The sequence below is a fragment of the Rhinolophus hipposideros genome (assembly GCF_964194185.1).
Source record: "Rhinolophus hipposideros genome assembly, chromosome: 9".
Lineage (NCBI taxonomy): Eukaryota > Metazoa > Chordata > Mammalia > Chiroptera > Rhinolophidae > Rhinolophus > Rhinolophus hipposideros.
In genome coordinates this window covers 66,736,890-66,763,639 of record NC_138055.1, presented here as the reverse complement: position 1 = coordinate 66,763,639, position 26,750 = coordinate 66,736,890, and the positions used below count along the sequence as shown (strand labels likewise).

Here is a 26,750-nt window from a genome sequence, read left to right as displayed (position 1 = left end):
GGAATATAGTCAATGATATGGTAATAACTATGTATAGTGCTAGGTGGGTACTAGACTAGTCAAGGGGATCACTTGTTAAATTGTAATGTCTAACCACTATGCTTTACACCTGAAATTCATATAAAATAATATTGAATGTCAACTGTAATTTAAAAATGTAAAGGGGAGCGAAATGAAGGGGAATAAGAGGTCCAAATTTCCAGGTATAAAATAAATAAGTCATGGGGATGTAATGTACAGCATGGGGAATATAGTCAGTAATACTGTGATAACATGGTACAGTGTCAGATGGTTACTGGACTTACCATGGTGATCACTTCTTTAGGTATATAAATGTTGAATAACTGTGGTGTAGCCTTGAAACTAATATAATATTGTATGTTAGCTATGTTTTTAATAGAAATCTTAAGAAAATAAAAAGAATGTGGTAGATCTATATGTGCTGAATAGGAAAAAATTTCTAAGGCATGGGGGAAAGCTTGTTGTAGAGAATACAGTATATTTCAATGTATGCAAAATATAAACTATGTATGTGTACCTATGTTATATAAATATATTAAAGTAAAGGAAAATGTCTGGAAGGATCCATAAAAAAAAAAAAAGAAGAAAGCTAAAAAAAAAGATCCCCGTAAGGGCTGAAGACAATCTGTAAGCTTGCAGTATCTAAGGGAGGGGGGAAGGGGCCCTCTCTGAATGTGCTGAAAAACATGCAAGGGTGTGCAAAGCCATTGAACTTGGGGAGGAGGGAAGGGATACAGAGGACAAAAACTCCTTTTTAAGACAAGTGACTCACGCGGAGAAATAGGAAAGATTCAGATTTCTAATACACACACGTATTAGGTTTGACCTCCTTTGAGTGTTTGCTAACTTGAAAAGGAGATTGGAGATCTTTGGTCTGGCCATAGCTTGAAAGCCCATAGAATCTCTGAAAGGGTAAAAACTTCATTTTCTTACACTGAAATTTTTTTAAAAATATGCTTCCTACAAGAATTGAAACCATCTTCACTTTATCCCTATCTTCTTTTCTTCCGAGTAGATACAATAGATATACTAGTCAATAATGTAGCTTCATGTAAAATCTACTTGAAAAAGAAGGGAATATGTCATCTTTCTCTGATTTAGCTCCAGAGTATTCTGATTTGAAAATTAAAACGTGGAATATCACCTCTGTTGGCAGTTGTCAGGGGTGGTACCCCAAAAGCAATATATTGTAAAAGTTATTGCAATATTTGGCTATTATCACCTGTATACAATTGAACACTTTTGCTCTTCAGTTATTGGGAGCTCTTTTAAAATCCATTTTCAGATACATGATTATTCAGGTACTGAGGCAGGCGGTTGCTAAACAAACACATAAAGTTAGTGCTGAAAACTGAGTAAATTCCAGTTTTTTGTAATAGGTAGGGGAGCTGAACCATCAATATTTTCCACAAGTGAGAATTTATATTGCTTTCTTATATTGCTTGGATATTTGTGGATGAAATGGTTTTAACTACTGCATGGTCAGTGACGAAAATGCTTTGCTCGTGCGTTGAACAATTGGTGGTGACCCTATTTGTTCGTGGTTAGCGCGATTTGCGTAATATTCAGGGAGGACACAAGAGAAAGGGGAAAGTGAATGGCAGAAAAAAATAAGGGTCAAGTTGACAATGGACAAGATCCTTGTGGGGTCTTTTTCTCTGGCTGGTGTCAGGAGGATGGGCATTGGGACAAATGAACGTTTTGAGGTGAGAAGGGCAAAAGCACTCTAATAAAAGGCTTCAGGAAAGAGTGCAGGCGACCTAGGGAAATCTGCTATGGTTAAGTTTCATCCTGGGAAAAGAGGCCCTGGAGAAAGCAGATGAGGAAGATAGGAAGGAAGATAGGGAGGGGGAGGCATTGGGTGTGGAGGGAGGAAGGGGCAGGGGTGAGGGCTGGAAAGTGAGAGGGAGCCAGTACTGGCTGCGGCTAAGGCGGCGGGGTGGAGGACCACAGAGTGGGGAAAAGTGAAAGTAGGGGCGGGGAGGGGCGAGGAGGAGGCAGGTCTCCGCAGACCTGGACGGGACCCCTGGCCCGGGAGAGCGCGGCTCGGGGCCGCGGCGGGGTGGCTCGGCCCGCCTCGGGTCCCCTTAGCAGCCTCAGGCGTGGGCTCCTCGGGACTCCCTCCCTCGCAGGCGCATTGTTCCTTTGCCGGGAGACGAGGAAATTGCCTTTTGATTGCGGAAGTCCGCGGACGGGGCGCGGGGCGAGGCAGCGCGGGTCAGAATGGCAGCGTGGGAAGGGCGGCGCGCTGCCTGTCCCCGCCGCCTCTCGCGTCCGCAGCCCGCCCAGGGCGGCAGCAGCAGAAGTAGCAGCGGCGGCCGCGGTGGCCCCTGCGCGTCTCCGGCCGGGAGGGAAGCGCTCTGCGCCCGCAGGGCGCGCTGAGCGCGCGCGACAAGTGGCTCCCCACGCGGCCGTCGAGGCCGCCGCCGTCCCAGCCCCTCGGCGGAGTCTGGGCGGGAAGCACGGAGCGCGATGCTGAGCCGTGGAGCCGGGTTGGCCTTGTGGAGCGCACTGAGCCTGCTGCAGGTGAGTGGCCGTAGGCAGACGTCGCGCGTGGGCGGACGCGCCCGCTCCTCAGTGAAAACCAAATTCTCACTCAGATAGCTGGTCTCTTGGGTGGTGTTTTGGAGAGGGAGGTGGCATACTTTCTTCCTCTCTGTTGGGAAAAAAGATCCTCTTCTGAGGCCCCAGCCAGACTGACAATTCGTCCTACTGTCCAAGGCAAAAAGCCACCTTCTTTCTCCAGCTGCTCCGGGGAAAGAGCCGCTAGGGAGAAAGTTGCGCCCATCTCCCCCAGGAGCCCTTTTCCTAGCTGGAGTGCAAAGGGATGGGCTGAGGCTGGGGGCGAAGGGTGAGTGAGGACGTCTCAGGGGCTTGCTGTGGCCGTGTCCCTGCGCGTCCAGACTGCGGGCTTCAGCTGTTGTCTCTGGTTCGTCCGCAGATTGGACTGGGGGAGCCAGTGAGATGTAACTTCACCGTGACGGAGTCCAGGGTCTTCAGCCGGTCTGCGTCTCTCCAATGGAGAACCTTCGGGCCTCCCTGTAACTTCAGCCTCATCTATAGCAGTGACGCATCCAGGTTCGCGACGTGCCACCCTACGCAGATAGACAACACCACCTATGAATGTAACCCCAAGGATTTACAAGCGGGAACCGTCTATAACTTCAGGATTGTGTCTCTGGATGGAGAAGAGAGAGTTGTGGTCTTGCAAACAGGTAAAGGACGCCAGGTGCTGTCGGATGGCCAGGCCACTTGGGGGGCTGAGCCCTGCCTTATCAAGCTGGTGTTTCATTTGAGTTCCAGGCATACAAATAAAGGTGAAAATACCTGTAAAGATAAATATCCTCAGATCTGGCCAGAAGTAGCTTGGTTGACATTCAGAGATTTCCTTAGTGCTGAAAACAGCAGACTAGCCACTGGAAGAGGGAGTGCAGCAAAGACACAGTGTGGGCTGTGAGGGAATTTGTTAAAGTGATGTGGTTTGAGCTTCCATCACATTAAATTGTCAAGCCCTGGAATAATTTTAAGTAAATGTTTTTAGAATAAATAATGGAAGTGCAATGATTAGGGATATGCCTTTCCTCAACTTAGTTTTATTTTTGGAACCAGGACATAAAATCTTCAGGAGTAGAATAGAGCCATTCATAGGAGAAAATTAGAAAAGTCCCTTGAAATGAGGGTATGAAAATGATTTTGTATCACGTGAGTAACTAAAACAGGGTAGTATCAGAGAATGTCCTTTGGTTACTCTGCACCTCAAGTCAATTATTTTCCTTACACTTTTGGTAAACCCTTCAAAGTTGGTCTTTCCTGCCTAAGTTTTCTTATCTGTAAGATGAGAGTGTTAGACTTGGTCATTCAAGTCCGAGTTCTTACCAAATGCCAACCATTTAGGTAGGGACTGTCCTGCACATTACCTGTTAATCCCCAGGCCACCCTCAGATGTGCTGTAAATTCTCTAACAACTTTGATGTTTTATGGCTTCATTAGTCTTCCTTTTAACACTATATTTGTTGCAATAGTAAAGCCTTACTTACATCTAGAAAGTCAAATTTAACTGAAAAATTCCAGAAGTCATATATATAGAAATGTGTTGTCCTTAGTATTCTTTCACCTTCAACCTGAACAAAGAGGAGTGAGAACTTTCTGTTCTCAGGGTCAGGAAATGTAATTAGGTTCATGTAATAAGTTAATCAAATATTAATTCTATTATTTTTTCAAAGAAAAAAATTAAGAATGCCCCAGTTCCATGACTTGACTTAACTTCAAATAAAACTTTTACATCATTTCTGAGGTTTGCAGGAACTTAAATTGAAGACACACCACTTGTTAAGAATTTGGTTGTGTTTCTGTATATGCAATCCAAGCAACTGAAATCAACTACAACTAAAATCACACATATTACAGAAGTTTAAGAGACTGGGTTTTTAGTCATAAAAGTGTTGGCTTCTTGGGATGTGAGGATAGTTTTGTGAACACTCAGATTGTTAATACTGTGAAATTTATGACATGGAACTTCCAGCTATGTTCATTACTGATGATAACGTGTCTGTGTGGAATAGAGCAGAATGATTTTTAAAAATTGGTGAGCCTTCAGTAGCTTATGGGAGAAAAAAATGAAGACATTCAGAAACCAGAATACAGTCATTTAACCCACAAGTTTTACTTTTGGGGAAAAAAAATGTTGATGGAGAAGGACTTAGTGTAGGTGTTTCTAGTCAGAATGCGCTTTGAGTTTAATTATGCATGTAGGTGTTTCAAGAACAGAGACATTTGTGAAATGTAAGAAATATTTGCATCTTATTGACTATGTTGAGTTTAAAAAAACTTCAGCATTCACAATGTGTTTATTCAAGTCTCATCATTTTTCTTAACAAGTTACTTTTTACAGTACCACAAATGTACTCTTCACTACAAATTTTATGAGATCCATGCTAAACGTGAAGAATGAAACTTGCAGGTGATGTTTGTAGAATGATAATTTTTTCACATTTGTTTATATGATGGTATAACCTTTCTTGGGATTCTCTACATTTAAAAAATAATTTTAATGAAACTTTTTTTAAATTTAAGATTTTAAAAAAATGTTTCAGGCAGGATTTCTTTTTTTTTTTTGGCTGGTTGTTATTTGTTTTATGTCTTCAGTGCCTTCTATATTTTAAGGAAATGTGTGAATTTTTTTCATTTATTTAAGAGAGAGTACTAGTATTCCTCTATATTAATTGCTAAGCTACAGAGATGAGCTCCACAAATTATATTTATGGTATTAAAGCAGGACCAACTGGTAGGACAATATTAACTCTGAGAAATAACTTCAAGCAGCAAAAGTCATTCAAAGCGTGTTGTGTTTCCTATAGAATAAAACAGGGTGAGAGCAAGACACAATTTGGATAGAGATACAGTGGTTGCTTGGATTATCTCTGTATCATAACAAGTGTGATTTGTCTCATTGCTTTTCCTGATAAATTTTCTAAAATAGCTAATTATTTTGCTGTCATGTAGATATGACCTTAAAGATCAAAAATTCAAATAAATAAGGACTATTGCACCAACAAGTTTTCACTCCAGATTTTAAATCAGAATCAAAAAATGCATGTGGATTCAAATTCAGCTCAGCAAACGTTTATCAAGCATGGATTCTGCAGGGAATTATGCCAGGTAGTGAGTGGTGATCTTATAAAGATGACAAACAGTACATGGTCCCTGCCACTACAGACCTATGCAGAGGTGAGAGAAGATGAAAGAGGCAACAGAGCTTTGCTACACCTTTCCTGGATGAAATTGCCCTGCCTTATGTATGCCATACTTTCATAACCATAGAGAAGACATTGGGTAGTTCCCAGGTTTCTTTGGCCACTAAGTGGTCTATGCAACAACCATAATGAAGTGAAAGCCAAATTATTTATTAATAGTTGTGAATTCATCAAAAAGCAGATAGGAAGATAGCAGATATTGAAGAACTCAGCACTCTTACAACACTGCGTCCTCAGTCTAGAGCAGAAGCTGCAAACTGGTAGCACCTGGGGGTGTCTAGGTGTTTAAATAATAGAGTGTTTTATTTGGCTTGAGCAGTGCTTGTGAAAAATTAGGTTATTTCAAAGCATTAAAAATGGAAAATTCACATTAAAAATTAGATCATGAATTCTCTTAAAGCACTGGAAGATTCAGCAAAACTGGGCCACTGTGCCTAGAACTCTAGAGCAAAGTTGTGGTTTCTCTCCTTTTAGATACCAATTCACTTGAATTCGCCCCCCCACCCGCACTATCCCCCACCCCGGACCACTTCATTCATTTCTTTACCTGGGTGCATCCTACGGACATTTGAGTTGGTTTAAATGAAACTTTCGAGTTTTCATTTAGAACTTTTGGGGGGCTTTTATCTTCCCATCAATAAGAAGTTGTTTTTCAGTACCTAAAATGGCATCTATCACATGATACATGTTCAATAAATATTGATTAAATGGGTAGATAGATAGATGGATGAATGAATGGGTGCATCTGTGGATGTAGATGGATGGATGGATGGATGGATGGATGGATGGATGGATGGATGGATAAACAAAAAAGTAAATATGAATGAATATTAATAAAATGAATATTTTAGTGGGAGAATGTGCATATGCAAAAAATATGCACATATTCTCCTTGGGTTATGAGTAAGTTATGGAGCCCAGGGAAGTAGTCTGGTGGCGGAGAACTTTATCTATAAGAAAAATATCTTAGTGGCATATGCTTTCTTGTTAGTCAGTTTCAGCTATTTATTAATCAGAAAAAGAAACAGAACTTTTAATATGGTTAATTCTTTTGCCTTTAATGAAAAACGTTTTGGGAGCGGTATTTACCAAGCCACCACATCAGTTATTATTTCCACTTCAGACTGTTGTTTAATGTTCTAGTTTCCTTGGGCCTCCATAACAGAATACTACAGACTGAGTGGCTTAAACAACAGAAATTTATTCTCTCACAGTTCTGGAGGTTAGAAGTACCAGATCAAGGTGTCAGCAGGTACCTTCTGAGGCTTTTCTGATTCGCTTACAGATAGTTGCCTTCTCACTATGTCCTCACATGGCTGTCCCTCTATGTTGTGTATGTCTTAATCTCTTCTTATGAGGACACTAGTCATATTGGATTAGCGCCCCCAACAACGATCCCATTTTAACTTTGTTACTTCTTTAAAGTCCCAATCTCTCAATGCATTCACATTCTGAAATATTGGGGGTTAGAGCTTCAACATATGAATTGTAGAAGGACACAATTCAGCCCAACTCACATAGCTTTAAACATAGGCCATTATTTTTCAATAATGTCTGTAAGCTACTTGCATCAAAATCTCTTACAGAGCTTGTTATAAAAGCATATTCTTGGCTTCTACCGCATATGTAATGAATTTAGAAAGAGTTGAGCCTAAGGTATCTGATTTTAAACAAATATCAAAGTGAATCAGTGCATACTGAAGTTCAAGAGCTGTTGACATAGTTTTTCAATTTTTCATTGGCATTAAGATTTTGGTACCTTTCTCTTTATGCATGATTAAATCTATATAAATAAAATAAATATTATACTGACCTTATATTGTTTAATTTGATCCTCTTTGGAGGGACTACTGTGAAAGCACAGGACGCATAACGGTTAAGAGTTGAATTCTGAAAGCTGCTACCCTGCTGGCTCCATCATTTACAAGTCAAGTTGCATTGGGCAAGTTACTAACGTCTCTGAGCCTGCTGCCTAGTCTACAAAATGCAGATGACAATAAAAAATAGTGCCTACTTCATAGTCTTTTTGAAATTTTCAGTGGTTCATATATAAATTCTAGAATAGTTTTTGTCACATACTAAGTGTATAGTAAATTTACTATCGTTACTTTCAGGTTGGAGATGAGATTGATATTCATGAGAATTAACTGATCATAAATCCACACAGCTAATATAGGATAGACGCAGAACTTGAACTCTGGTTTATTGGCTCCAGCAGAAAGGATATTTTCTTTTCGTAATTGGGGAATATTGGGGAACAGTATGTTTTTCCAGGACCCATCAGCTCCATGTCAAGTCATTATTTTTCAATCTAGTTATGGGGGACACAGCTCAGCTCCAAGTCAAGTCATTGTTTTCAATCTAGTTTTGGGGGGCACAGCTCAGCTCCAAGTCAAGTCGTTGTCTTCAATCTAGTTTGGAGGACACGGCTCATTGGCCCATGTGGAACTTGAACTGGCAACCTTGGTGTTAGAAGCACCGCGCTCTAACCACTGAGCAAACCGGCCGCCCACCAGCAGCTTAGCTCCAAGCTCAAGCCATTGCTTCTTACTGGGCCATGTGGGAATCGAACCGGCGACCTTGGTGTTATGAGCACCGCTCTCTAACAACTGAGCCAATTGGCCACCCAACATAATTTTTAAGTTGTATTAGTCCTTTCAAATTACCATATGATTATTTGTTATTACTTTTCAAGTCAACTTTTTAAGGAGGCAAAAATAGATTACAAAATTTTTAAATTTATATATACATAACCTAGACACGGGTGGAATAATGATTAAATGTTTCAGTGCAAAGAAATTATAAACAGGTATTGATTTTTAACTGTATTGAACTCTTGGTGATGGACTTCAGTGTTTAGCAGTCAACCATTTGCAGTCTGTTTTAGGAGCTCAAGCTGAGCTATGAATGAACCAACCTAGTGCTTTACACTTGCTCTTCTTTTGTGTGCTTAAGTAGCTTCTTTTATTAGTCTGACTTTTCTCGGTGTGCATGGCATTGTACAGGTTAGCCACAAAGAAATAAAATCTATTTTGTCCAGACAGAATGAGAGGAGGATAAAGAACAGTTGTTTCGCCTTCCATGCCCAGACACCAATTCAATGGCCAATTTGATGGAATCCCCCTGGGGGATAAAGAATAATTCTGACACCTTTCTGACCTTGTCGGAGAAATCAAGCCTGTTCTATATGTGTGAATATATATAAATGAAGATGACTTTATGCCCCTAAACATATAATATGTAACTAAAATTAACATGGTAGGTGTTTGTTACATGCTGTTGAGTCAACTCTGATTCCTGGTGACCATATGAATGAGTGATGTCCACACTGCCCTGTCCTCATCAGTCCTGTTCAGCTCCTATAGACTCATGCCTATGGCTTCTTTTATGTAGTCAATCCATCTCTCATTTGTTCTTCCTCTTTTCCTGCTGCCTATACTCATAGATTTCCAGGGATTTTTGTTTTCAGTTTTGTTTCTCTTGCTTTCATATAGAAAAACACAAACAAATAAAAAAGTAAACAGAATAGAATAATGAATTACCATGTACTCAGCATCTATCTTCAGCAGTTACCGATTGATAGCCAATTTTGTTTCATGTATATCTCCACCCTTTCCCCAACCCCATACCATTCTGATGCAATCCAAATCATTTCATTTCATTTATAAATATTTCAGTATGCATTTCGGAAAGATAAGGATTTTTTTAACACAACCACCATATTATTCTTGCACCTAACATTAACAATAATTCCTTAATTTCTAGATATCCAGGTTTGAGAGCACTCATCAAGTGATAGCTCATGAATTCCTACCTGAGAGAGGCAATCTGATTGAAAGAGGAGTCCAGGGACTTCTCTTTACGCTGCATTTATGTAGCACTTAGACAATATTGAGAAAGCCTCAATTGTTAATATCCAAGAATTAGAGTGGAGCTGCTGAAGGATATCATAGGGTTGAGCGCATTAAAGTCTCCATCAGTTGTCAGGGTACTCTCAGCGTTGACACGGTTCTCTAATATTCACTAGAAGTGAGCTTTGGCTAAAATTGCTCTCTCTCACTCTGCAGTGCCCTTTCTTCTCTCTGATTTCTAAGTCCTACTTGACCTTACAAACTTGCTTAAGTTCATTTCCTTCAAGAAGCCCACTTATGAGACCTTCGTCCTTGGACACCATTCTCTGTTTGCACAGTTAGCATTAATGCTGGCCTGTGTTACCCTTAACAGTAGCACATTCCTAACAACTGCCATTTACTGACAGCCCACCACGTGCCAGGGCTGCACTTAACACCTTACCTCCATTACCCCTTAACACTTTCAACTCTGTAAAATAGGAATTGTTAGTCCCATTTTACAGATAAGAAACCGAGCATCAGCAAGGTTAAGCAGCTTGCCTAAAATCACCCTCCTAAGCCACAGTGTTGGGATTTGAACCCAGGTCTAGTCTGGCCTCAAAGTCAGCCTCCCTGATGATGCGCCTTTCGTTTACCTTTTTCACATAGGTCTTAACTGCCTGAATAGACTGTAAACTCTAATAGGGCAGGCCACCTATTAATACAACTTACATACCTAAGGCCAAATATGATGAGCTGCTAAAGGTAGCAAGCGTCCTGCAGTGTTGTTGATGATGATGCAACTAATTGTCAAAACTGCTTTCGTTTCCCTTTCAAGGTTGTTCAAACTTTGAAAGTTCCTTCATACCTGAACTTCATGTCTAGTGCAGAAAGGTGATAAATCAAATGCATGCTAATTAATCTAATGTATTAGCATACCATAGTGTATCAACCTAAAATAAGTCAGTCAGAAAGCTGACTAGTATCGTCAAACAAGAACAACCACAGAGTAAAAGAGATGTATTTAACTGGAGATTGTGAGCAATTGCTTTTTCATCTTATTCATCTGTGGGGCAAAAGTCACAAAGCATCCCTTGATGCAGGTTTTTGAAACTGCAAAAGCATGTTGTAAACTATCAACTCTTACATAGATACTGTGGTGCTGTTATGACTTCAAGGAAAGCGGCACTAATCCATGAATTGCCTGCACTCTTGTTACAAGGTTGGATTTATTTCTAAAATAAATACTATCATTTTGAATTCTAAACACTCTGGAAATTCCTGTATTTATAGATAATAATGTTTTAATAGCCATACAAAAGAGTGTTTAAAGAAAATATTACTTGCATTCTATAGATGAGTTTTTCCCTCTTCCTAAGTCACTAAAGAAAAGGAAAAAAGGAAGAATTCATTTTGGTTAGAAAATTTAGCTAAACTGCATCTTTTTCTCTGAGAACAGAAAAATTGGGTTACTATCAAGCCAACTTATGAAATTCGGGGGCTTCCCGATACTGGTAGATTTCACTGAAATATAGCAGATGAATATGGCAGAACTTTGTATTTGGCTTTCCATATAGCACGTGTGTCTTGAACTAACAAGCACAAAGATGTCTTCAATTTGTGGCTAATGATAAATTTTGTTACATTGATTGAGAGTAAATTATTGATTTATGGTTTTTAACAGTTCTCATGGTTTATAATATTTCACCGGTTACTGTGTGTATGAGAGTGATGGATGGAAAAGGCACCCATATGTGCATTGATACTTCTAGCCATGAGCACAAATTACATAAATCAAGTAGGATTTTCTAATTACATATGAACTGTCATATCACCAGAAGATTTACAAACATATAATTAAAATTTCAAATAGCTTTAAAATTTTTCTCTCTCTTATAGATAGATAGATGTGTGTGTGTGTGTGTGTGTGTGTGTGTGTGTGTGTGTATAGGTTAAATTAGCATTCCTGATGGAAGTCTCTAATTTGTTTATAATAAAATACTGAAAACATTTTTTTAATACAACAGAGTTTTCATTGGGCTTAGATTGAAAAGATGTCTGAAAACGATTTAACTTCTGCGGCATGCATAGCAATAGTGGATTACTGCCAGCACGGGACTTTATCACAGTATAAATGGGGTTTTAAGTGTTTGTTTCCAGTGCAGGTTCTCGCAGCCCAGGCACTTCCCAGTCTCATTGTTCCTTTGTTCTAGCGGATGTACAAAGGATTGACTGTTTTGTTTTCTGGCTCAGAGAGATTAGATAAAGTCTGCATTTCTGAACTTCACTCTCTAGGCACGCAACCATAAAATTCATTTTCTATAGCTCGCATTTTGCAGATTACATATGTTTAGATGATACTGATCATAACATCATTTTCTTTAGTTTTTATCTGGCTTGGTTATAGACGTAAATGACAGTACAGTATCGATCTCATTTGAATTGTCACTGGAAAGCAGTTGTCCCTTTCATCCTTGTCCTTAAAATGCCTCCTCAGCAAAAATGCGTCATCTCGGTTGGCGATGACAAGGTTGTTCTCGAGTTTCGTCGGCTATTAGAATCTCATGGTAGTACCTTATTCTTGTAAGGCAACAAGAAAACTTTCTATGAGGGAAAATTATGTTTTTTCCTTTTATTATGACATCCTTAATTATAGACTATTATGTGGGATAGAAAATTTAAATAATATTTCCAGGGGAAAAAAACTACTGTTTTTCCTCGGGAGCCTATAAATCACAATCACTTTGGGAATTTTTTATTTTATCTTAAGGGTTAGAAAGTTAGTTCATGGGAATATACCGATAAGATTTTATCAAGGTTTTCTTTTTATGAAGAAGGCAGTTAAGGCTTTTATCAGTTTAGTTTAAAAAAATTGTATTCCACTTTTGCCTCCATTTTGTCAGTGACTCAGAGGAACATTTTTTTTACGATCAAGTAGACAAAATAAGTTTATATTACAGAGTACCCGTTGTATGCTAGGTAAAGTCTCCTCTATATTTTGTTACTCTTCAGAGAATGTAGGTGCTGTTATTATACTCCCCAGACAGATGGGGAAATGGAGGCTTAGAAAAGTGGAGTAAAGTAACTTTGCCCAAAGTCTCATGACTGATACATGATGGAGCCAAGATTTGAACTGAGTTCGGTCTGGTTCCAAAGCCCATGCCCTCTGCCACTGTATCTCCTTGCTTCTGTGACAAGATTTTCTCCTGATTATAGGAGTAAAAATAACACTCGCTAACACTGAACACTTACTATGTGCCAGATACTGTTCTTAGTGCTCTAGATAAAATACCCAATGTAATCTTCATAACAATTCTACTGAAAAGATGGTATTGTTATCAGCATCGCATAGATGAGACAGCTGAGGCACAGATGAGACAGGGAGGTTAAGGAATTGCCCCAAGCACACAGCTACCGAGTGGGAGAGCCAGATGTAAGCCCTGGTCCTCAGGCTCTAGAGCCTACACTCTTCAGGTGAACTTGTGCTGTGCTCGGGTGTAAACCACATAACCTTGTCCTCCAAGTTCACTTGTGCTTTTGGATTCTTAAAGTTACTGCTCACTCAGCTTACTGGTCAGCGAACACTTATCTTATTAATTATTGACATTATAAAATGTTATGTGTCTTATTTAATTTTTGCATTATGATGTACTCATATAAATGACAGCCAAAACCACAAAGACATAAGATTGATCATACGCTGCATTTAGCCTCCATAGGGTATCTCTAAGTGACCCATAGGTAGACTTATGAGCTATCTGGTCACAAATGCCTTTTGAACATAGGATAAGATTACCTTGTTCCAATTTGTATTCATGTTAGTCGAAAAGCAAACACCTTTTTAAAACAGCTACTGTTCTAAGAACATTCTAGAATTCCTGGAGTAATTTTGTGAGAAAAACATAATTTACCACGACATACATAAGAACTGAGATGTCTGTAGCCATGCCACTAAAACATCTGACCTGACTCTTGAAATTTAATCTCCAATGTCTTAACCCCACTTTCTAGACTAAGAACCACAAAGGATCGCTTCTCGGCCTTTTGACTAAGATCAAGTGTAGAACCACAAAGGATTTCTGAAAATTACTCGCATATAAATGTCTCTCAGTGTTTCTACTCCTAGCATTCAGTGCAGGAAGGCCCTTATTTCTCAAATGGTCCCACCATACCATAGAATGGCTGCTCACTAAACAGTATTGACTTAGTGCCTAACCTGAAGACATGCTGTTAGTCTTATTTCAAGTTTCAAAGTGAAGATTCAATGCACGAGAAATGGGACTCCTCAAATTGACCCATGGCTTTAAGAGTTGAAATTAAGTGAACAACTGGGTTCAGGACTAACCCATTTCCACCTGCTCTGGGGGCTTCCAAGGCTCCAAAATATCCCAGAACCCAGGGTTTGAAAATCTAGGGACATAAGGAACCCCAGCTGTTGGGAAAATTCATTTTGGTGAGGAAACCTAGCCTCGGCTCATAATCTGGTCTGTATCTTTTGTGGTTCTCTGATATCTAAAAACAACCCAAAGTCATATATACTTAGCTCCCAAAATCCACAACCTAAAATAAGAATAAGTTCAGTACAAGTTTCAAAATTTGTCCTTAATATCTGTATTTTTTGAGATTTTTCAGTATTTACCCAGGCATAGTTTGTCAGTGTTTGAAATGTGCTAAACATGCAAGCCAAAGAAAATGTCACCTTATTTGGAATTCCAAGCTCAGAGTTGTCTTAACAAAAAAGTTTATTTAGAAAAAGACTCCTTTTGTAAATGAAATGGCAAGTTTGGAGGTGGAGTAAAACGCCAATTTGTTTCATGGGCAGCAGATTCTCAAACTTTTTAAGGAAAATGAATCTAGTTTATAGCAAGGTAAGCATGTATTTGCTGAAGTCTTCAAGCCACGTTTTTGCCTTGTAGAGCCTCTACCTCCTGCTAGGTTTGAGGTCAATAAAGACAAGACTACTTCAACCAGCTTGCATGTTTGGTGGACGCCTTCTTCTGGAAAAGTCACCTCATATGAAGTACAGTTATTTGATCATCACCAAAAGATACAGGAGGCCCAAATTCAAGAAAGTGCTTCCTGGAACGAATATGCATTTTTTAACCTTACTGCTGGGAGTAAATACAATATTGCCATCACAGCTATTTCTGGAAGTAAACATTCCTCTTCGATTCATACCAATGGATCAACAGGTAAGACCTGTTTGCAGATTGTTTGGTATTTAATAGTCTGTGCTCCTTTTGAAATTATGTTAAATTGAAGAAATGGAGGTAAGAATGCCCTCCGACTAAAAATAGATAGATGACAGATAGATAGATAAATGTTGTGAGGTACAGTGGAAAAATTGGACTGAAAATAAGAAGGAGTGGCCATGTTGCTAGCTTGCTGGATTATTTTGAACAAGTCATGGAACCTCTCTGGGACAAGAGTTTTTTCCAAAATGAAGTAAATGTTTCTTGATGGCTTTTCTAACTCAAATCTTAGGCATTTTCTGAGTTTGTGCATAAAACTTATTTTTTCAATGTTTTCCTCCTTTGTATATTCTCATCACATCGAGTCATGCTATTTCCTAAATACTCCCATGTTTGAAACAAGTCTTTCCTTGTACTCACACGTCCTGATATCAATGACACAATACCACCTCCTTCCATTAAGTAGTGTCCTTCTTATCATTCACTGTCTCCTCATTTTCTCTACTGCTTTCTTGTCTCTTTCCATTTTTCATCTTCTATAGTACTTCCCTTTTCCTTTTTTCCTATACTGCTGTGCCACATGGTACTTCATTGGCAAAAAAACGACCTAATCCCTATTAAGTGGGGGAGACAGGTAAACTATGGTACAGCTTTAGGCTGTGAGCTTCGAAAAGAGCATTAATCCAGTTTCAGTGGAATTTCAAAAGTGCTGCTTTCCTTAGTTATTGCACAAGTTCGATGTACAGAGAAGCATAAATGAATGTGTGATTTTGAATTAAATGTGTCTATGTCTTTTATAAGGAACTTATGCATGACACTTTGGAAATGCATTTTATCCCATTAGCGCCATCCCCGGTGAAAGATATTGGTATTTCAGCGAAAACGAATTCCCTCCTGATTTCCTGGTCCCATGGTTCTGGGAATGTGGAACGATACCAGCTAATGCTAATGGATAAAGGGACCCTAGTTCATGGCAGTGTTGTGGACAAATATACTACTTCCTACACTTTTTATGGGCTGACGCCTGGCCACCTGTATAACCTGACCATTGTGACCGAGGCTGCAGGGCTGCAAAACCGCACATGGAAACCAGCCAGGACAAGTAAGTTCCCTAGCTAGCTGAACAAGAATAAAGCTCAAATCAAGGAAGTGTTTCATAAACGAGGCTAATGAAGTTATTTGTATGATGGTAACATCAGACAAATTGAAATTCATATGTTATAGAAGGCCCTTAATTGGATCCACTTTTCCACTTAGAGAAAGACAGATTCTTTTTTTATTCTAAAGTTTAGTCTGGCCATTGGCAGCCTTCTGAACAGGACAGTTAATCACGGATCTAGTCTCAGCTTCTCTTATTAGTGTGCCCATCTCCTTGGTAAGGATTCCTATTTCCTTCTCTTATACAGGCATCTGCTGCTTTTGTGAGATCACGCACCATGAACAAAGATTACTTTTCTCAGTGCTATGCAAAGACTGACTCCTGTGAAACAGCCGTTTCCCAAAACCTCTATCCCACAAAACATGTCTTGTGACCCAGTACTACGGGAGCTATTTTCATAGCCTAACACATGGCCGGATAAACTAATCTGTGCTGTTTTAATAAATAATTCACATACACATTAATTCATTCATTCAGTATTTTTTGAGTGCAAACTATATGCTAGACATTGTGGATATAACAACATCCAAGAGAGACAGTCTTTGCCCTCATAGAACTTACATTCTAGTAGATTCTAATGCTTCTGGTGGGTTTAATGTGTTAATAAGTCCCCTCTCTTGGAAAGTTATCTAATTTTAACAGAAACTCTAAAATATGTAGTGCCTTAAAAATGACTCTAGTGATGAGAGTTTCTGAAACTATCGGAGGCTAGTGGGAATGATTCTAGTGGAAGATATCTGTATGTTTACATATACCTTTCATATCACATCTCAAAGATGCATAGACATTCCCAACCAAAATGCAGCATAGATCTTAAGAATCATTTATGTATCTCAAGAGCAAATTGCACTTCTAACTGGCCTATGCAAAAATCAGTATACTATGCCCATTCTTCTTAATGAAGTGCTGTTAATTTATATTATGCCATTAGTCCCAAAATTACAGCATGGGCAAGAGGTAGAAAAATTATTTACCAGAATGTCTCTCCTCTGTGATCACTTTCCATTGATGAAATAATGACACATTCTTACACTTTAATTTTATCATGCTTTAAAATGAAAACAAAGTATTTTTAGCGCACAAAATTTTGTTATGGCCAATTGACCAATCTATTTATTATGACTTGCTATTACTAAATATGTAAAGAGGGGAAGAAATTAAGCAGATGACAGATTTCTTTGAGCATTCCACTTAAAGAATTTTAGAGCTGGAAAGGACCATTTTAGGTCTTTTGACTGAGCCATCATTTGCCAGTAGGACTCCTGGGCTCAGTGAGACAGGCAAAGGTGCCAGGATTGCCCAGACAACTGATGACAGTCTGTATCCAGGCTCCTACTGCCATGTTTGTGCTCTTTCCACTAGCCGGATAGCCTTTCTTTGGTTTTGCAATATTGTTTTTTTTATTATTATTATTTTTATTATTATTATTAATTTTGCCTTGTGAAGTTGTTTTCTTCTGTGCAGGTAGTGTGGCTTATCAGGATTAAAATTCAAGTCAAATTTGGCCACAAGACTGATAAGGTGTCCTGAATTAAAGTGTCTTTTCCTTACTTCCTAATTAGCCCCCATGGAAGTCTCAAATCTGAAGGTGACAAATGATGGCACTTTGACCTCTCTAAAAGTCAAGTGGCAAAGACCTTCTGGAAATGTGGATTCCTACAATATTATCCTATCTCACCAAGGGACTATCAAAGAATCCAGAGTATTAGCACCCCAGGTTACTGAAACCCATTTTGAAGACTTAACCCCTGGACGACTTTATCAAGTCACCATCAGCTGTGTCTCTGGTGAATTGTCTGCTCAGAAGATGGCAGTGGGCAGAACAGGTGAGTCTGGGGCTCTAGAATGTTTCTTGGTTGCCCAAATCAGTCTCTGATCCATCTTATAATAGGACAAAAGAAGTAGTTAGAAAGGAAACTCTTTTCCCAACCTGGGAAATACGGTCTATATGACTGAGGGTGTCTGTGGGCTAGGGCTCCATGTGCACAGTAAAGCAGAGGGTTAATTGCATTTATCTGAGTTATTTAAGCAAACGTGTTTGGATTGATTCCTGCATGACACATAACTGGCTCTGCCCTGTGCTATATCATGTCACACCACTTAAGTACCATAAATGCACTAGCAATTTATTCATTGATGCTAATGAACAAAACATTTCTCATCAACTCTTATAGTGACAGCCAGTTAGCACTTAACCATGTTTTCCCTAAAGTATTTTATTAATTTAAGTCACCAAATATTTATCCAGTGCCTTCAATGTGTGAATTATTGAACTATGAGCTTTGGGAGTTGTTAAAATGGCAGGGTTCAGTAAACTACACACTTGGCCAAATATAGCCTGTGACCCATTTTTGTATAGCCCCAAGCTAAGAGTGTTTTGTTTTTTTATTTTTTTTTACATTTTTAAAGGGCTTAAAAAAATAAAAAGAAAGGAAAATAAGAGACTATGACTGTATATGGCACATAAAGCCTGCAATGTTTACTTTGCTGACCCTTGCTTTTAAAGAAGTTACATTTTAATCACACAAATATAGAATATGCACACAAAAAATAAAAATACTGTAGTGCATTTTAATAATAGTAATTGTATTGATATTTCCAAATATCAAGCACTGACTAAATACTTTACACCATTATTTCATTTAGGTCTCACAATAAAACCACTAGAGATCCTATTATTATCATTATTTTACAGATAATTTGGAGAGATCAAATAACTTGTCGATAGTTATCCAACCAGTAAATAGTGTGGCTGGAGTTTAAACCAGGCTGTTTGATTCTAGAGTCCATTCTCTGTGCTATTAGAGATCCCAAGTAAGAGCCATATGGTCAGACAGACAAGAGAACAGACTTTCCTTTCAGAAGATCAGTAAAGACTTCTTGAAGGAAATAACCTTTAACTGGAACCTAAACAATGTGAAGCTCTGGCAAGAGAAGAGGGAAAAATGGCAAGGGCATTTGAGGTGGAAGGAATGATATAAGCAAAGGCACGAAGTCAGAAGAGCCCAGGAGACTTACAAGTCTGCAGAACAAGCACCTGGAGGCCAGGATTCCAGAGAGTGGGGAAGGAGGGAGGGTGTCTGCGGGAGTAGTCAAAATTAAGACTGGTAGGATATGGGGTCTGATTTTGGAGAACTACTCTTACAAATGCCACACCAAGAACTTGATGTTTTATTCTGTAGTTAATGGAGAGACCTTGAACGTTTTTGAGCAAAAGAATAATAAGATCAGAGTTATATTGCAAGATTAGTCTTTTCAGTTGGAAAACAGAAGAATAGTTTTATCACCACAACATGCAGTGTCTCTTCCAAAAAATGCCCATCCATCAATGTCATCATCATTAGAAGCAACATCGATATTATGTCTAGAGCTGGTATGCAATCAGTAAAACACAGCATTCATATCACTAGGTTATTAACAGAGTTACAGAAGATCGCATTGCTGATATATTAATAAAGTGATTTTAGCATACATTTCTTGAGTGTCAGATGTCTCCAAAATGAGGAAAGAACACTCATTTGCAACCCACGAACATCCGGTGGAGACAGAAATGTTTTGAATGGCAGATGTTAGGTCTGTTATCTACTGTTGCCCATGTAAAGTCAATGAGTATCCTTATTTTTGGTTTTTAGTATCTCCTTTTTGACATCATCTCACCATTTAGTTCCAGACAAAGTTGGGAACCTGGAGGCAAACAGCAATGGTTCACTCAGGTCCCTGGTAGTGAGCTGGTCGCCCCCTGCTGGAGACTGGGAACAGTATCGCATCCTGCTCTTCAATGATTCTTCGGTGCTGCTCAACATCACAGTGGAAAAGGAAGAAACACACTATGTCATAAGGGACCTGGGGCTCACACCAGGAAGACAGTATGAGGTAGAAGTCACTGTTGAAAGTGGAAATCTGAAGAATTCTAAGCGTTGCCAAGGCAGGACAGGTAAGCAAATATCAAGATGTTAATGACTGATGGATGGAACCTTAATTTAGTCCCTTTACCAAGTGAACCAGGAAACTGTCAATGTTGTACCCTGGTGTTTTCTAAATTTGAGATATTATAGACTTGCAGACTGAAACAGGGTGGGTAATGTTTAATTTTGTCAAACTAGAACATTAGAAATCACATAAACTTAGTAACTCCACGATTTTATACAATCCTGAGCTGCATAACTACACTTTGGTCAATGAGAGACCACATATATGACGTTGGTCCCATAAGATTATAGTGGAACTGAAAATTTCCTGTGACATAGTGATGTCATAGCTGTCGTAACATTGGAGCTCGATACATGACTCCTGTGTTTGTGGTGATGCTGGGGTAAACAAACCTACTGCTCTGCCAATCGCATAGCACATATGATTATGTACAGTACATAGTACTCGATAAGATAATAAACAACTATGTTACTGGTTTATGTATTTACTATCCCATACATTTAATCATTATTTTAGAGTGTACTCTTTCTACTTCTAAAAATAGTTTGCTGTAAAACAGTATGCTATGTTACAGCAGCAGCATACATTTCACGTTTACTATCTTTTGATTGCATCATTTTGGGGGGATTGCATAATTTAATCTTATGTTGTTCTGTTAATCATGGCCACTAAGCCTACAAAATCCACAGCTAATGTTGCCAGTAAGAGGCCACATGGAGTGGTTGACCTGGAAACACAATTAAGAGTGGTTTTGGCCTATGAAGGTGGAAAATCAGTAATGGTTATTGCCCACCAGTCAGATATGTCCCAGGCCACCATAGCTACAATCCTGAAGAACAAGAACAAGGTGACAGAAGTTGTTAAAGGGTCTGCTTCACTGAAGGCGATGAGACTAACAAAAATTTGAGACGGGCCTATGTCAGACATAGAGAAACATTGAATGACATGGATTGAAGAACAGACACAGAAGGGTATCTTCCTTTTAGAACCATGACAATCAAGGCCAAAGCAAAAAGCTCGTTTGTGATGTTGTAAGACAAGGCTGCACCTGACTACACGAGGTCAGACAATTAAGTTCACAAACTCACCCTAGTAAAAGTGCTACATACTTCATTGCTGAATATCACTATGGTTACCTTTGAAGTACTCCCCTTGGGAAGCTATGCACTGACACCAGTGCCTAGTCCACCCTTCAAAAGCAATTTTGGAACTCTTTTTCTGGAATGGCCATCAGAGCTGTCATCGTATTACCCTTGATGTCCTGGATGTCATCAAAATGTCTTCCTTTCAGTATTTCCTTTATCTTTGGGTAAAGAAAGAAGTCCTTGGGGGCCAGATCAGGTGAGTAGGGAGGGTGTTCCAATACAGTTATTTGTTTACTGGCTAAAAACTCCCTCACAGACAGTGCCGTGTGAGCTGGGGCATTGTCGTGATGCAAGAGCCATGAATTGTTGGCAAAAAGTTCAGATCGTCTAACTTTTTCACACAGGCTTTTCAGCACTTCTAAATAGTAAGCTTGGTTAAGTGTTTGTCCAGTTGGTACAAATTCATAATGAATAATACCTCTGGTATCAAAAAAGGTTAGCAACATCATTGGAACAAATTCACGAACTTAATTGTCAGACCGCGTAATGTTGAATTTACTGCAAGCTCTGGGTGGTTTAAACCATTCAAGAATTGTTATTTGTTATATAATGTGAAAGTGAGTGGTGAGCCTGCAAGTGCTGATATGAAGGTACCTGAAGAATTTTTGGAAACCCTAGACAAGCTGAGTATGGAAGAAAATTACATGCCAGAGCAAGTATTCAATATAGATGAAAACTCCCTATTCTGGAAACAGATGCCTGAAAGCACTTTCATATATAAGGAGGCCAAGTCAATGCCAAGTTTCAAGGCTTTTAAGGACAGGATAACAGTCTTCCCTGGGGACAATGTTACAGACTACAAACTGAAACCCTTTGGGATCTGGCACAGTGAGAACCTCGGGGCCTTCACGCACACCAACAAGCACACACTGCCAGGGTACATCAGGAGCAGTAAGAGGTCAGGGGTGACCCAGCTCCTCTTCCAAGATGCCCTCCTGAATTGCCATGCCAGCGAAATGAAGGACTGTTTGGAGAATAACACACCTTTCAAGATTTCACTTATTGCCGATCATGCTCCTGGACATCCTCCTTCTATTGGTGATCTTCATCCCAATATCAAAGTGTTTCTCTCCCAGACACCACCTCTTTGACCCAACCAATGGATCAAGGAGTTGCAGCTTTCAAGGCTTACTGCCTGAGGCCCTCCTTTGCCCAGGCTCTGGCTGCAGCTGGGGAAGCAGTGATGCAGTCCTGGAAGGACTACAACATCCATGACGGCTTCAGGAGCCTTGGCTGGGCGTGAGGTGATGTCACCCAGCAGCATGTGAATGGCACCTGCAAGAAGACGCTCAAGAGGTCTGTCTATGACGTCAAAGGATTTGCCAAAATCACCAAGGCTGTGGCTGAGACGGCCAACAACTTGAACCTGGGTGTGGTGAGAATGACATGGAGGAGCTCCTAGAGCCGGTTCCTGAGGAATAAAACCTTTTAAAGAAATAGAAGCAATTTCAGTTCTTTGGATAATGGGAATCTTTAATCAGATACTATTATTGCTTACCAGCTACACTATTATTACTTTTTCTTTCATGGACACATCAGCGTCCTTTGCCCAGAAATGAAGGAAAGAAGCACTTGTTCTTTCCAAGCTATTGGGGCAACAAAAATACTCCTAATTCTCCCTAAATACGCAAACATGAAACTTTTCTCGGTGGTTTTGTGGATGACAAGATTGAATCAAATATTTTTGTATCATAGAATTCATATGTAGTGATAAGCACTCAAAGTAACATGTGGTCAAAAATAAAAGACCCAGTAAAGTATTTTCCAATAGTATTCTTTTGAATCCTTATTTCTGGTTATGTTATATTTTAAGTTTTTTGTGATAAGCTTTTTTTTCTTAATGCTCACAAGCGTTCAGAAAAGAAATGCTGAACTAGAACATTCCTGTGGATGGAAGAGAACAGCTCTCTAAAGAATCCTCGAGTGTTTTTGAGTCAGTCAGTGACCCGTGTCTCTATTGTTTTTTCCTCAGTCCCCCTGGCTGTCCTTCAGCTTCGTGTCAAACACGCCAATGAAACCTCTCTAGGCATCATGTGGCAGACCCCTGTCGCAGAATGGGAGAAATATATCATTTCTCTAGCTGACAGAGACCTCTTGCTCATCCACAAGTCACTCCCTAAAGATGCCAAAGAGTTCACTTTTACTGACCTGGTGCCTGGACGAAAATATGTAGCTACAGTCACCAGTATTAGTGGAGACTTAAAAAATTCATCTTCAGTGAAAGGAAGAACAGGTAATATTCTTTATAAAGTTTAGGCTTTAAAAGTATCCTGTCTGCTCAACTGTTTAACACTCAATTTATAAATGTTCACTAAGTGCCTATTTGTACAGGGAATTGTTTTCTGGATCCCTTCTACCGTTTGTTTTCTATTGTACTAATTTCAGCACTTGTCTTTATTAGTTCCATGTTTTGTTTTTCACTTTGAGAGTATTTTGCTAAAATTGAAACAGAGCAGAGAACAACCTTTCCAAGGTGTTTTGCTGCAAAGGAGAGCAGAGAAATAGGGCAACATCTAAAAGAGAAAGTATGTTTGAAGGAAGATTATTTTTATGATATAATTTAAAAAAAAAACATGTTTTATGTTGATGGAAATGTTCTAGAAGAGAGAGGAATAATGATAATGTAAAAAGAGAGGGAAGAATTGCTGCAATTATTCTATGAGTAGGCAAGAGGTATTGGGATCGAGCACAAGTACAAGAATTGGCTTTAGAAAGGAGCATGAGTAGTTTAGCTTTAGACTCAGCTGGGAAAAAGAATATGTGGGTGCAGATGCAGTAAATAGATAGGTGTAGTGGTGGGCAGTTATTTTTTGATAATTCTCATTTTCTAAGTGAAATAGGAAGAAAGGTCATCATCAAAGATTCACATTTCCAATTTATGTGAAACCCCACAAAAATATAGTTATTATTAGTTATTATTTTATTATTAGTTATTAGTTATTAATAGTTGTTAGTTATTATTATATAGTTATTATTTTATACAGTCAATGAATCCTTGGATTGATCCACTAATTTACCACCTTTTCCTTCATCTTTCCTTCCTGTATCTCAGAAGTTCCGGCTAGTATTCCTGAAGAACATTCTTCAGATTTCTTTACCGAGAGGTTTTAGGGACAAACTCGCTACACTTTTGCTTTTCTGAGTATGTCTTTATATACCTCTCAATCTTGAAAGATATTTTTCCTGGGCTACAATTCTATGTTGAAAGTTTTCTCTCAGCACATTGAAGACATTATTCTAGTCTTTCTAGCATTTATTGTTAATACTGAAAAGTCAGCTGTCCAGTCTAATTTTATTTCTCTATGGGTAATCTGTTTTTTATGATTGCTTTTAAGATCTACTCTTTGCCTTTGGTGTTCTGTAGTTTCACAGTAATGATCTGTTTCACAGTAAAGACTTTTTTGTTTAACTTGCTTAAGATCGTTAGGATTTCTGTATTTGCAGATTAGTAGCTTTCATCAATCCTGGAAATTCTCATCCATTAACTCCCTAATATTGCCTCTTGCCTTTTCTCCATTACCTCTCTGTTCTCCTGCTGATATTCTAGAACATTATATAATATGTTCCGAGTACTTGCTCACTGGGCTATGGTCTGGATAATTTCCTAAGCTCTTTGTTTTATTTAATTAATTCTTTCTTTGGTTCGTCTAAACTATTTTTAAATCTACCCATTGAGTTTTAAATTTTAATTGGTATGTTTTTTACTTTTAAACATTTTCTTTGATTCATTTCCAAATCTGTTTTGTGCTCTGTTGCTCTTTAGCCATATTTCCATTCTCCTCCTTTATTGCTAGAGGCAAATTAACAATTTTTATTTTATTTCTTATGTCTGATGATTATTATATCTGAAATCTTCAGGAGTTCAATTCTGTTGTCTATGGAGTTTGTTGCCTTTTCATTATAGTGCTTTACTTCCTTAAATGTTTATGATTTTTTTTTACTGTAAACTCATATACTTTGGGATTATATTCTGTGGGAATTCTTTGATGCCTTGTTTGAAAGTGGGTTTCAGAAAGAATTTTGTTTTCATTTGAGACTTTCAGGTACACAGAACTATTATCAACCCTTATTTTAATCTAAACTGTCAATTTGTGGTTGTTTCATCATCCAGGTTTTATGAATTTGGGTTGCAAATTCACTGAAGCTGTCTTGAAGTTATGAATTCAGTGGAAATTTTTTTCTTTTAACCCAATGCTAAGGAGTTGGGGTGATATGGGGACTAGAAAGGGAATAATTATTCCCTTACACTTAGACTGTAATGTTTCAGGATTCCAGTGTAATGCAGGGGTACCTATGAGGGTCTACAGCCTGGGAAAGTCCTATACTTTACCTCCTATTTCGTAGATCCTATTTCGTAGAATCAAAGCTTAAATTTACCTTTCAAAGATGCCCTCAGGATAAAAGTCTGCTTTAGTGATCCAATTACCTCTCTCTCACTTACTTTTAGATCTCTGAGAATGTCTTACATTCTTAACAACTCAGTCATGCATTTACATTTTTATATTTTATCCAACACATGTAGTTGTGCATATTGGGGGGATTTTCATGGTATGTAGTCCACTATACTGCCAGAAATGGAAGTCTAAGACATTGTTTTAGACTTGAGATCATTTTCATTATTCCCACCACTTATACTGCTGGGTCACATGGTCAGTGTATGTTTAACTTTGTAAGAAACTACCAAACTGTTTTTCAAATTGGTTGTGAATTTTTACAACCCCACCAAAAATGTATAAAATTTCTAATTCCTTAATATCCTCAGCAGCACTTAGTATTGTCAGGTTTTTGTTTTTGTTTTTTTTTAATTATTTTTATGTTAGCCATTCTAATAAGTTTGTAGTGGTATTTCATGTGTTTTAATTTATCTTTCCCTAATCACTAATGATTTTGAGCATCTTTTCATATATTTATTTACCATCCATTTATCTTCTTTGGTGAAGAAAATATTTTCAAATATTTTGCCCATTTTTTTTTTTTGCCTATTTTTAATGGGGTTTTGTTTCTTATTGAATTTTGAGAATTTTTTATTCAAGATATAAATCTTTGGTCAGAAATGTGTGTTGATATGTTTTCTCCCAGTCTGTGGCTTGTCTTTTCATTAATTTATTAAAGTATTTTGCAGAACATGAGTTTTTAATTTTGATGTCCAATTTATCATTTTCTCATAGATCATGCTTTTGGTGTCATATCTAAGAAATGTTTGCTTAACACGGGTCACAAAGATTTTTCTCCTAGAGCTTTATAGTTTTTGTTTTTAAATTTAGATGCATAGTTTACTTTGAGTTAATTTTTATATGTGTGTGAGATATGAGTCAAGCTTTATTTCTTTACATATGGCCACCTAATATTTCCAGCCCTATTTGCTGAAAAGACTAGCCTTTCTCCCCTGAATTGCCCTTGCATCTCTGTAAAAAAATCAATTGACTATATATGTGTTGGTCTATTTTTGGACTCTCAATTCTGTTCTATTGATCTATGTGTCTATCTTTTTGCTAGTATCACACTGTCTTCATTACTGTAGCAGCTTTCTAGTGAGTCTTGAAATTAGGTGTTAATCCTCCAACTTTGTTCTTCTTTTTCAAAATTGTTTTGGCATATTAAAATTCCTTTGCTTTACATGTGAAATTTAGAATTAAAATTGAATCTTCTCATCAATGTATAATAATAATTTTTTCAGTTATATTGAGAAATAACTGACATACATCACTATAAGTTTAAAG

At 38.4% G+C, this 26,750-nt stretch overlaps 1 protein-coding gene across 3 annotated transcripts in view; it reads left to right on the top strand.

The window, feature by feature from the left end:
• Positions 1 to 26,750, top strand: part of PTPRB (protein tyrosine phosphatase receptor type B) — a 124,576-nt gene that overhangs the window by 29,414 nt on the left and 68,412 nt on the right. Inside the window, exons 1-7 of one of the 3 annotated variants that reach the window (XM_081060118.1) lie at positions 2,222 to 2,547; positions 2,963 to 3,236; positions 14,521 to 14,796; positions 15,641 to 15,898; positions 17,518 to 17,781; positions 19,620 to 19,889; positions 23,003 to 23,263. In XM_081060118.1, coding sequence (XP_080916244.1) covers positions 2,494 to 2,547; positions 2,963 to 3,236; positions 14,521 to 14,796; positions 15,641 to 15,898; positions 17,518 to 17,781; positions 19,620 to 19,889; positions 23,003 to 23,263 — 1,657 coding nt within the window. In that variant the 5' untranslated portion in view covers positions 2,222 to 2,493. Of the gene's footprint in view, positions 1 to 2,194; positions 2,548 to 2,962; positions 3,237 to 14,520; positions 14,797 to 15,640; positions 15,899 to 17,517; positions 17,782 to 19,619; positions 19,890 to 23,002; positions 23,264 to 26,750 lie in introns of those variants that run through there. The other 2 variants (XM_081060120.1, XM_081060119.1) reach the window with 2 other exon arrangements.